This window comes from Stegostoma tigrinum, chromosome 17 (genome assembly GCF_030684315.1).
Source record: "Stegostoma tigrinum isolate sSteTig4 chromosome 17, sSteTig4.hap1, whole genome shotgun sequence".
NCBI classification, from domain to species: Eukaryota; Metazoa; Chordata; class Chondrichthyes; order Orectolobiformes; family Stegostomatidae; genus Stegostoma; species Stegostoma tigrinum.
In genome coordinates, this window is record NC_081370.1 from 50487928 (window position 1) to 50501004 (window position 13077).

A 13077-nucleotide genomic window follows, 5' to 3' on the forward strand; every position below is an offset into this window, starting at 1 on the left:
GGGATAAGTGAGCTTCTTCGTAAAATGGAACATGTCTACATATCCAGTCAGCCATTTGGAATTGAGGATAATTGGTCTAATGCTGTGCCACTGCACGAGAGTATGTTTGCATAAATGAAGCTTGAGCACATCTGGGCAGACACTACTGCAGTAGTCCGTCTGTGATCAAACAAGCCAATAACACATTTTCATGTAGATAACAGAACATGAGACAACTAACACTTTTGTTTGTAGTCCATAGTATTTCTTGACTCATTTACTGTTCTGCTGCAGAGATAGTATGTTCTACTGTATCAGTTCCAGACAATTCAAGATCATGTTATCAGTTCTTCAAGGTATGTTGTTTTTGTTTTGCACCCTGAAGGAATCATTACTTCTTGTTCCACTATTGTTAATCTATGGGTCCTTTCTGTTTATAGCTGTAATTATAGCAGAAAACAACAGCACTAATGAAAGAGAAATTCCTAAAACCTTGGAGACTGATGAAAATCCATCTGCCACGTCAGAAGTGTTTGAAAATACTTGGCCCTCCGAAAAAGACCTTCTGGGAGCATTTGAAGGAGCATTTGAAGGAACATTTGAAGTTAAAGGTCATCGAGTAGATTTACAGGGTATTCGGGTTTTAAAGAAAAGTGTCCAGGATGGAGTACCTGGATCCTGTTTTGGAGATTGTGAAGATGATGATGATGACGAAGCCGAATGGGTAAGATTAATTTGATAATAAAGGGAATTTAATTTTCTTTTGCACTAATGCTGTTTTTGCAACTAATATGGTTAGTAGGATAAGCCGAGAGAGTCTGTTGATGTCACTTGGTCATATTTTCTTTTCCGTGAGTTACTGTGTTATTTATAAACTGATCCATAAATTATTGATATATGTACACACACACGTATAGATGTGCATATTCCATTGGCCCCTGGTCACGATAGCTTATTAAGGAGTTTTGCATCTCAGCCCAGAATCACTGCTTCATCCCCTTTAAAGATGATCACATCTGACAATAGCCCTCATATAAATGTTAATAAACCATGCTGTCCATGTTTGCTCAGAATTCTCCTGGAGGTAGCTAACGAAATTTGAAACGTTGGCCAAGAGAGTGCAATCAGGGTTAGAATTCTTATTTCCGACCCTAATCGGACATAAAACTTTTCTTATGATTAAATGGCTACTGCTGTGGAAATTCCTTGACCAGGAGCCTTCTGTTACAAAACAGCAAAGACCTGTCCAGGAAACATTGAAGCCATTAATCGTGAGAACCACAGTCTAATTCATGCCCCCTTTTTACAGCTTAAATGTTTAGGAGTCAGTTTGACGGCCACTGTGAAAGGTTAATATACAAGTTAAATGTTGGGGTATGGAGGTTAGGGTGCAAGATGAGTGAAGAATGTAGTTTGTCAGTTTAGTGGATGTGTGTTTCGAGTGGATTGGGGGAAGATTTAGAATTGGTGGGAAGTAGCTCAGGCTTTTCATCCCTCAATTCATTCCCTTGATTAGGGCACTGAGAACTCCTGGTGCCCTGGTAAGGTCTTGTGAGTTAGCACAGAAATGAAGGATCAACCCCAGAACCTTCTACTGAATGGAGCCACGAGCCATTGAGAGACCTCAGTTTTTAACATGAACGTGCAAAAAATAAATCCTTGCGAAATGAAAGGCAGTGGTATGTTGGACATTATTGCTGTCCTTTGAGTGGCTGAGTAAATTGGGTTTACGTGTTCTGGAATTTAGAAGAATGAGAGGAAATTTTAGTGGAACATTTAAGGGACCTGACAAGTTATCCGCTGAAAGGCTGGATACACTTCACCAGAGAATCTGAAACAAGGGAGCACAGTCTCAGGCTAAAAGGGCGATCATTTAGAGTTGTGATGAGGAGAAATTTCTTCATGCAAAAGATTGAGTTTCCAGAATTCTCAGCTCCAGAGGATTATGATTCTCTATCATTCAATATATTTAAGGCTGAGGTAGACAGACATTTGGTCTTTCAGGGATCCAAGTGAGATGGGGAGCAGATAGGTAAAATAGATCATGACCATAATGAACACCAGATCAGGCCCATTGGGCTGTGTGGTCTTCTCCTGCTCCTATTTCTTATGTTCTCGGGACCACAAAACTGTTATGCATAATTTGAAAGCTGGAAAGTCGCAAACTGTAGATGTTCAGAGTGCGCATATGGGGTTTAAACAGTAATCAGTTATTGATATATTAATGACATGTCAGAGCTCAGGCTGTTTGCATCGTTCAAAACGTTGAATTCAAAGATTTAATGAAGCTATTAAAATACACAAAATAATCTGTTTATTGAGTAAATTTAATCATGTTATTGTGGAATGTATCATACTTGATTTTTATTTAGAACTTTAATTTAGATATTACAGAGGCTCAAAAAAAGCACGGCTGTGATATGTTCATGTGTATTTTTCAGAGAAAGTAATATTTGTGGTCAGCAATTGCATTTGCCCAAGATATGTATTGATTCTTACACAGATTTCTTTTCATACTTTAACAATTATTATTTTTGCAGTTAAGACAAAATGTGCTGCTTGTTTATGTTCTTGAATCATAACTCTTAAATTTTTGTTTGAAAAAGATAACTGTCCAAGTTAAACGTATTAAGAAGTCAAAAGTAGACAGTGCAGATAATCCAGACTACAGTATTCATAATGATGAGAAGAGTGACAGTTACCTAGTAACTGAGGAAGATGATCATTATCGGTCTGCATTTGAAATAAGTGGCCCTAAAATACCATCTCCAGGACCACAAGGTAAATGGTTATCAAATTGTTGGGTTGGAATTCATTCATATTACTTTATTTTGTGCATGGACCAATCTCTTTTTCCTTCGGACCAGACTCTCTTTCACACATGTCTAACCTGAATGGAAATTTGATAACTCTTCGATAGAGTAAAGCCGTAATCAATGATTATGACGTTACGTAAATAGTAGAAATAGGAGCGAGGTTAGACTGTACAGCCCATCCAATCTGTTCTGCCAATCAGTATAATCATAGCTGATCTTTGACTTCAACTCCACTTTCCTACCTGCCCCATTATGGCTTGATTCCCTTAGAGATGAAAAATCTGTCCAAAGATTCATATCCTTACAAATGAAGGGATTTCTCCTCATCTCGGTGAAAAGTTTGCAATATTACCAATTTGTAATTTCAAAGCCTGTGTACTCCTTTGTGATTGGCACATGCCTCAGTTATACTCATGAAACTTTTGTATATCTGTTAAATTGCATGATTGCAAATCACTGAAATCCATGTGCTTTTTCTATACCTAAATGTTAGCAGTATTAATGTGGTGCGTTTCACTTTGTCTAATTTTTCTCAGCAAATCCTCATTGTCACATCGGATTTGTGAAAATAATAGAATGACCTAAATGCTTGATATAAGCTTTCAATTTATGGTAAATCGAAATTTTGGATCTCGTCTTTGCAGCACTGCTTGAAAGTCAGTGCAGGTGTCACTTTTTTTTAGTAGTCACAAAAGGAACTTAAATTTTAGGCATTCAGTTCCTGCGATGAAGCACTATACTACTGTGCAGTGCTCCATCTGGCAGCCCAGTGCAGTACTGCTGAAATTCAGTTGCTGCAAATAGATGCAGTGTCTGATTTGGAAGGTAGTATTTTTACATAATTTTGTTTTCTTATTTTATGAGAAATTTGAATGGACTTTGTAATACAACAAGAACAAAGAAAATTACAGCACAGGAACAGGCCCTTCGGCCCTCAACATGTTGCCCAAGACGACTCAAACTCCCCCCACCCTTCCAAGGACCCACTATTGCCACTCTATTCATGTATTTCTGAAGATGCCTTTTAAATGTCTTTAATGTCTTGCATTGTGCAAGTTGACTAAAATTTAGGAATGGTGCATTATGAAGAACAAAAAGATTTATGATACATGATACTTCTGTTTCAGTGTCTTCATATTTATGTATTTTTCAGGAAAGAAGCGAGATTATATCAGCCTTGGATGGCCTAGCCCTGATGAATGTATGAAAATCCGAAGAGTGGAGCTCACAATGGTTGCAAGCACGTGGCTAGCAGTTTCAGCCAAAAATATAGAGTATGCCAGATTTCTTTCCTTTTTGATAATCCACATCTGTTCTATCGTGTATATATATATATCCTCAAATACTTTAACATTGCCTGGTAGTCCCTATTTTTGGAGGGATTTTTAAATTTGTTCACACGACATGGGCGTCGCTAGCTAGACTGATGTTTATTGTACTCCCCTAATTGACCTCAAGAAGGCAGTGGTGTGCTGACTTATAACAATGTGATACATGCTGAAACAGTTTTAGTTGTCATCATTGGACTTCTACCAAATTAATATGGGCAATAGCACATGCTGAAATGAAATAATTTCGTCTAACTTTGTATGTGCATAAACTATCCCATGCATGCACTTCAGTTCACCAGCAGTGTAAAACCAGCATATCCAAGCTGCATTCTTCAGAAATGAATTAAGTCTTACTGAACATGACCAGAAATTCAATATTGAAAGGATAATTTTAAAAATAAATATAATTTTTAAAGTATGTACAACTTTAAGGGCAAGATTTAAAATACTATGAGTTGTTATTATCCAACATTAAAAATGTTTTAAATTGTGACATTGTCTGATTTCCAGAAGATTTGATGAAATAACAAAAACACTCAAGGCATTAATGAATTTTGAACCTACATAGCGAGAGGTGGAAGAGTATTGTTGCCAGCCTGTCTTTTTCATTCCTAACCTTTTCTTATTTTGAGAATAAATCTGCAATAGGCAATTTATATAGAAGTAACAGAAAATCCAAAATATTAAACTACTTTAATTTCATCATTGAAAATATTGATTAATTGTTTTAGGGTGCAAGAATAAAACTTTGGTTCTAGATATGAAATTTATTTATTCTGTGTCTGTCATTCGGACTCTTGCAATGTTATTTGTGTTTGGGAAATTTCATGCGTATTAGTAGCTTTTTTGTATGTAGAAGTTTTTGCAGTGACATTTGTCTTTTACACTCTCAATACTTTTCTGTGCTGCCTGGATCATCTTCTAAAATTATGAATTTGTAGTAATATAAAAAGTTATCTATCTCGTTTATGGTGTTATAGCTTTGTTTTTTTTTATATTTGACTTTTACTTTAAAATTATCCAATTTTGCAGGAAAATTAGACATGCTAAGTTTTTGAAGGGTGGAAGAATCTTTCATCTTAAAAACTATCCAAGATCTACACATTGTAATGTCCCTGAGCTTCTTGAACAATAAGCCCATTCACTTACGCAGCTCAAGACATTTGTGATGTGTCACTACATCATGATGACCTAGACATACAGCTGTATGAATCTGGTTACGACAGGAGTTTCGAGTTGTGTAAGCAGGGAGGAAATTTGAGCAGAACAGAAACACCAACATAAGATTAAGAAAGTTGGAGCAAGATAAACCATTCTGCCATTCAGTAAAATTATGCCCGATCTGGTTGCACTCTTAACTCCACTTTCCTGCCTGTACACATAACACTGAACTCCTTTGTCAGTATATTTTACAATACATTAGAAAACTTCCACAATTAGAATGAGTTCTGATGAACAGTTAAAATTTGAATTAAAGGGCCTAATTCTCCCAAATATCCGATGTTGCCTGATTTCAAAGTTGCTTCCAATCAAGGACTGTGTGCAGCTGTTAAGCAGGGTACTTTTGTACCTCTGTCTGGCAGTTAGTATTGTTTGTTATTTGACATAAAATTTGAAAAGTGCACCGAAAGTTTAAACACTGAATGTTATGTCACCGGTTTTATTCACTATTTTCCTCCAGGCTTGAATCTCAACTTTAACATTGCACCATGTATGCCTAAATAGATGGTGGAGGCATGGGATTATCCCTATTATGAACATTTTCACCATTTACGCAGGAAATTCTATTCCACCAATTTTTGATGGAATGACTCCTAATTTCCTACGCCTGGTTTATTTGCAATTTGTATATGATATGCTTGCGACATGTGAATCTGCAGCCACATGTAGGAATTTTCATACATAGCTTAATAGGCTAGATCACACACTCATTTTCACCTTTATAATGGAGCACTCCAACACAATTCCATTCTTTGACATGCCACTTTTGAAATCTGTTAATGGTCTGTATGTCTGTCTGCATACCGTCACTGGCCAATATACAGGGTGGAATTCCTGCAGTTCCACGTGGTATAAAATTTGCCTTATCAACATCATTGTGAATAATTCCTGAGCTATTTGCTTACATTGTAGACTTGATGCTGAAATGGACTGCATCAAGACTATCCTGCAAGATAACTGTTACCTCAATCAGGTCATTATTTGCCTTATATTACACAAATTCCTGAATGGGCATAAGACCACTAATTTCTAACCTGGAATGCATGTGTTTACAAATAGAAAGATAAGGTGTTTCAAATATTTGAACAATAATTGAAGCTAGCCATTTCATGTTGCTACAATGCTGCACAGGTAGTAATATCGGGGGGGGAAAAATGTGTTTAACCAATAAGTGGTTGGAGTTTGCATCTAGTGTAGTCAACAGAGGTTCCACAGCAACCTTTCAAATTGCAAATATATGGGGAAGAGTAGGAAAATGGATCAAACAAAATTGAATCTGTCCTGGCTGTTAGAGAAAAAAAATGGGCTCACTGGCTGCCATTGATGCTGTACTGTTCTGTGAAAATTTAGATGAGATATTTCATTATTGTTAGGCATAAAATATCACTAGAAAGGGTGGTTCAAGTGAAATCAATTTTGGCTTCTAAAAGAGAATTGGATAAACAATTGTAAGAGGAAAAAAATTAAACAGCTGACATAGAAATATCAGAAAAATTGGGGCTAAGTGGATAACTCTTTCAGAGAGCCAGGACAAATAGCCTGCTATGATGATGTAAAATGTTCATCCCCTTTTAATGAAGTAAACTGACTTGGCTCTGTTTGAAAAGGGAAACATTGGAAAAGATATAAAATCCCAATATTAAAACAGTAAGAAAAGTAACCTGTTCACAATGTTTTGGAGTACAAAACTAATATGCCAAAGATACCTCTTGGAATCTCATAACATTCAGTGTCGAGAAAATCAGTCTTCGTGTCACTGCAGTCACCATTGTAAATAAATTCCATTGATTGCCTTTAGTTTTCAGAAACACACCATAATGTATTGCGCCTTTCTTCTAGTATTACAGAACATATTGACTTTGCCACGTGCCTGCAAGAACCAGCGGTAGAACCTGTTTGTAATGCTAACCTTCCTGCCAGCATGCACACTTTAGACCATTTACATGGTGTGGCAAGTCGATTAAGTATACATTATACCGGAGAAAGCCAATTGAAGGAGGTAAGCTGAACTGCAGGAAGAAATCACCTCTGTCATGAAATTTCCCATTCTCTTTACTGATTTATGACATGTTAAATCAAATTTGAAGCTTATAAATTACTATATTGATCAGCCAAATAATGTGTATTATCTTATGCATGTGACTAATATATAAAATCTCCAAGTTACCTGTAAAACCAAATACAATGTTGCAAAGCAATCAAATTATTCTCAGTCGTGTGACTTATTGCAAATCATGCTGTAGTATACGTGGTGCAACCTTTTATTGGTCTACTGTGATATGATTTTGGAATGCTGGGAATAGTTTCATGCAAGACATAGATGAAACAGTTTGCCTAAAGTACAGCTCAGATATCCTTTATACACACGTCCAAAAGCCAAAGATCTTTGGAAAGCAGCCCCAAATAGATATGTAAACACGCTGAATTCACATGCTTTGGAAAAGAACTTTGCTTGGTCTGAACAGGCCTAAAAGAAGATTTTTTTCCCCAATGGGCCCAAATCTGGCATGTCTGAGGGTCTGTTTGGATCCTTTTAAGCCCTTGGGGGTGTGGGAAAGAGTTTCGCTTTCAGGCCCATTCAAGCCCACTTGGACTAAGATCCTTTTTTATCCCCAAAGGGTCCAAACGGACCCATAGTGGATCTAAGTGTTTCTTGGTAAATGCAAGTCCTGTGGTCATCGTTATATCCCAGATTCTTTTCCTCTGCAGATAATTATTTATACAAACGTGTGCACACAATGTGATCAATAAAAGTCGAGTACAGCCATCACAGGAGGTCATAACCATTTTGAATTATTTATGTAGTAAAACAAAGATCTGTGGAAACTGAAGTTCTGAAACAAAAACAGAAATTGATGGAAAAAACATGGCAGATCTGGCAGCATCTGTGGAGAGAAAGTGGGGTTAATGTTTTGAGTCCAGTGAGCTTTGTTCCAAACTGAATTATTTAACTGATTCATTAAGTGAGGTGGCAAAGATTTCCCAACACAGTTGGCAGAACTCAATAGGTCACAGAAACTCTTGCAAGATTCAAAGTCCGTTTCTTTGATCAGTGCATCTGAAATGTATTCTCTTCTTTGTATTTCCTTAATGTATAATTTGTATAATTCAGCATTCCAAACAGACACTGTAGTTTTGATTTTAAACCCTATTTGCCAATCAGAACAAACGATTAAAATTCTGCAAATCTCTTTACTGACTTTTATCCAAAAAACAAAAATCTCTTTTATTCAAAAAGCAGTTGGTCCTGAATTTTTTGGAATAAGGAGGTTTATATAAAGCATTGTTATTAAGGTATTTTACAGCTTTTTGAAGTGTATGCTCCCTAATGCATGTATATAAATTGGAATAGATTTAATTGGTTCTCTTTTTTTTCATCTAGTAATGGGATGTGGACATTGCCAACTAACCCAACGTTTATTGCCTATTCCTAACTGCCCAGAAGGTAGTTAAGAGTCACCCATATTACTGTGAGCCTGTAGTCACATGTAGAACAGAAAAAGTAACATATCTCCTTCCATGAAGGACATTAGTAAACTAGACAGGTTTTTACGACAATCACCAGTGATTATATGGTCACCATTAAGTTACCTCTTTTGTTTAAGTTGTTTATTGAATTCCCAGTTCACCTGGGCTTTGAACCCATGTCTCTAGGCATTAGCCTGGGGTTCTGGATTAGTCATCTCCCCTCCTCTTTCTCTCTTCCTGTCTTCCACCTCCTCTCATCTCCCCCTTTCTTTTATATATTGGCTGTTGTTAAAGAAGACTTCTAATGTTTGGCCATGTTTAAAGTTTGCATTAGTTTATTGTTTGCATAAGTAGCTTTACAGTGTTTTAGAATCTTCTGCTATAAGTGCACTTCTCTTATTTGATATTGCACTGATTATCCCAGAAAAAATAGGTGTGCAGTTTAAGTTTAATCCATTTGCAGGTGTATTGAGTGAAGTGCTCACAGTTTGGGAACATTAAGAAGGTGATAGAGAGAGGGCAATAATATAAGATTAAGAAACCTGTATGAAGAAGTATTCTCACTTGATGAGTGGTAAGAACCTGAGACTTGCTACCACAGGGATTTGTGGAAGTGACTAGTGTAGATGCATTTGAGGGAGTACTAAGCAAACATATGTGGAAGAAAGTAATAGCTGGTTATGATGGTAGATTTAAATGGGATAAGGAGGAGGGTGCTCAAGTGTGGCAGAAACATGGACATAAAATTACAAGAAATAGGAGCAGGAGTAGACCATTCGTCCATTTGAGCTTACTGTGCCTGCAGAATCATCATGGCTGATCTGGCTGTGGTCTTAACCCTACTTTCCTGCCCCTCTCTCATAACCCTTGATTTCTTTATCAGCAGGGTTTACAATGTATGAAAAAAAATCCAATCACTGGAGTGACTCTGGTGAAAGGCTACCAACTAAATGCAATGTGAATTGATTGAACCAAAGGGCCTGTTTATGTGCCGTGCCTCCAATGTAATTTCATGTAAAAATTGTTTTTGTTCAAGAACCATATACAACGCTTAAACAGGGCATTTTGTTTTAACCATGTGGCAGTGAATGTTTCTAGTTGTATGACATGAAATTTGAAAAGTTCGCCTAAACATCAAACATTGAGTTTCTATTTTGTAATTTTATTTGCCATGTCCTCCTCAGTTCTTAGATGCTAAATGTGCAAAACTTCAGTTTTTTGCAGAAGTGAGAGAAGTTGTGATTGTCCTCCTTTTAACAGAGAAGGCTATGGGGAAGTTAACAAAGGCATTCAAAACTGCTAAGGGTTTTAACAGAGGAAGTGAAAAAACCAACTTACACTGGCAAGGGTATTAATAACCAGAGGGTACAAATAGTTAACAAAATGGTAACGGGTGTTGAGAGACAGTTTCCCCGAATGCTAATTGTAACTGTATTAATGGTTCTCTTTGTTTTTACTAACAGGTTTTACAAAATCTAGGCAAAGACAATTATCCATCCCAGTCATTTGAGCAGGTTGGAACACGAATAGCCAAGGTGTTGGAAAAAGTAAGTTGCTCCTAATAATTTAATTTTTAATTGCAATTCTAAGTTGAAATATGATGTCCAGGTTTCAGTTGCCATTCATCCATTCTGTTCTACTGAATGTATAGAGAATTGTGGAGCTAATTTAAGATCTGTGCCAAGAATGAAGTTTCTTCGATTAGACCTGCAAATCTTTGGTTTACAAGGAACTCGAATGACTCATTTTCTGTCTACCCAAAATCACTGAATCGTTTGTGGCACAGGGAGAGGGCTGTTCAGTCCATGTCAAATCCCAGCAGACCAATTCAGACAATCCCACTTTCCCACATGACCTCTGTGTTCTGGAAGTTTGTTTCCTTCAAATATCTATCTAATTTCTTGCAGAAATCATTGTTCGCACATCCATCATCCATGTGAACGTAAGTTCCAGGTTATTACCACCTGTGTGGAGAAATTCTTCCTCTCATTCTCCTTGTATGTCAAAGAGCAAAAAACAGTACAGCACAGGAATAGGCCCTTCAGCCCACCCACATGATGGCTTTCTAAATTAAAAATGTCTTGCTGGTACGCAGTCCGTATCCCACTATTCCCTGACTATTATCTGTCAGAATGTCTCTTAAATATTGCTATTGTATCTACCTCTGCCGCCTGTTCTAACAGCACATTCCAGGCACTTACCACCCACTGTGTTAAAAAAAGTTTTGCGCCTCACATCTAAATTTAGCCCCCTTTTTACCTTAAACTTGTGTCCCCTAATATTTGACATTTCTACCCTGGGAAAAAGACTCTGACTATCTATTCTATCCATGCCTGTCATCGTTTTGTAAACTTCCATCAGGTCACTCCTCACCTTCGTTGAAGTGAAAAAATCATGCACAAAGTCTTGAATTTGTGTCCCCTATTACTCGTACAATCAGTTAATGGGAACGGGTTTTCCACGTCCATATCTGCCTGTCGTAACCCTGTACACCTTTATCAAAATCTCCCCTTAGCCTCCTTGCTGTATGGAGTACTTTCTAACTTTGTCCCTTTCAATATCTCTTGTCATCTTTAAGTCCAAGTTGCCGCTCCCCGAATCGGGGGGCTATTCGGGTGGGTTTAAACAAATTCAGCAGGGGGATGGGCACCAAAATTGTAGTTCGACTATAGAAAAGGTTGAGAGTAGGGTGGTCCGAAATAAAGTTTCAGGGAAGCAAGATGGCACCGGCAAGCAAGAAGTTGGATTGAAGTGTGTCAACTTCAATGCCAGGAGCATCCAGAATAAGGTGGGTGAACTTGCAGCATGGGTTAGTACCTGGGACTTCGATGTTGTGGCCATTTCGGAGACATGGATAGAGCAGGGACAGGAATGGTTGTTGCAGGTACCGGGATTTAGATGTTTCAGTAAGAACAGAGAAGATGGTAAAAGGGGCAGAGGTGTGGCATTGTTGGTCAAGGACAGTATTGCAGTTGCAGAAAGGATGTTTGGGGACTCGTCGGCTGAGGTTAGAAACAGGAAAGGAGAGGTCACCCTGTTGGGAGTTTTCTGTAGGCCTCTAAATAGTTCCAGAGATATAGAGGAAAGGATAGCAAAGATGATTCTCGATAGGAGTGAGAGAGACAGGGTAGTTGTCATGGGGGACTTCAACTTTCCAAATATTGACTGGGAACACTATAGTTCGAGTACTATAGATGGGTCAGTTTTTGTCCAGTGTGTGCAGGAGGGCTTCCTGACACTATGTAGATAGGCCAACAAGGGGCGAAGCCACATTAGATTTGGTACTGGGTAATGAGCCCGGCCAGGTGTTAGATTTGGAAATAGGTGAGCACTTTGGTGATAGCGATCACAATTCTGTTATGTTTACTTTAGTGATGGAAAGGGATAGGTGTTTACCACTGGGCAAGAGATATAGCAGGGGAAAAGGCAATTACGATGAGATTAGGCAAGATTTAGGGAGCATAGGATGGGGAAGGAAACGGCAGGGGATGGGCACATTAGAAATGTGGAGCTTATTCAAGGAATAGCTCCTGTGTGTCCTAGATAAATATGTACCAGTCAGGCAGGGAGGAAGCTGTAGAGTGCGGGAGCCGTGGTTTACGAAGGAGGTGGAATCTCTGGTCAAGAGGAAGAAGAAGGCTTATGTTAGGATGAGATGTGAAGGCTCAGGTAGGGCTCGTGAGGGCTACGAGGTAGCCAGGAAAGACCTAAAAAGAGAGCTCAGAAGAGCCAGGAGGAGACATGAGAAGTTGTTGGCAGATAGGATCAGGGTAAACCCTAAGGCTTTCTTCTATAGGTATTTAAGGAATCAAAGAATGACGAAAGTAAGATTAGGCCCAATCAAGGATAGTAGTGGTAAGTTGTGTGTGGAGTCAGATGAGATAGGAGAAGCGCGAAATGAATATTTTTCAACAGTATTCACTCTAGAAAACGACAATGTTGTCGAGGAGAATACTGAGATACAGGCTACTAGACTAGGTGGGATTGAGGTTCACAAGGAAGAGGTATTAGAAATCCTTCAGAAGGTGAAGATAGATAAATCCCCTGGGCCGGATGGGATTTATCCTCGGATCCTCTGGGAAGCCAGGGAGGAGATTGCCGAGCCTTTGGCATTGATCCTTAACTCGTCATTGTCTACAGGAATAGTGCCAGATGACTGGAGGATAGCAAATGTGGTTCCCCTGTTCAAGAAGGGGAGTAGAGACAACCCTGGTAATTATAGACCAGTGAGCCTTACCTCAGTTGTTGGTAAAGTGTTGGAA

The 13077-nt window shown here is 38.3% G+C and overlaps 1 protein-coding gene across 2 annotated transcripts in view; it reads left to right on the forward strand.

The window, feature by feature from the left end:
* The window catches only part of ttc17 (tetratricopeptide repeat domain 17), a 99100-nt gene that overhangs the window by 70808 nt on the left and 15215 nt on the right, over nucleotides 1–13077 (forward strand). For both annotated transcript variants that reach the window (XM_048545865.2, XM_059652149.1), the window contains exons 18-22: nucleotides 420–703; nucleotides 2586–2760; nucleotides 3949–4069; nucleotides 7187–7346; nucleotides 10279–10362. In XM_048545865.2, coding sequence (XP_048401822.1) covers nucleotides 420–703; nucleotides 2586–2760; nucleotides 3949–4069; nucleotides 7187–7346; nucleotides 10279–10362 — 824 coding nt within the window. The remainder of the gene's footprint in view (nucleotides 1–419; nucleotides 704–2585; nucleotides 2761–3948; nucleotides 4070–7186; nucleotides 7347–10278; nucleotides 10363–13077) is intronic.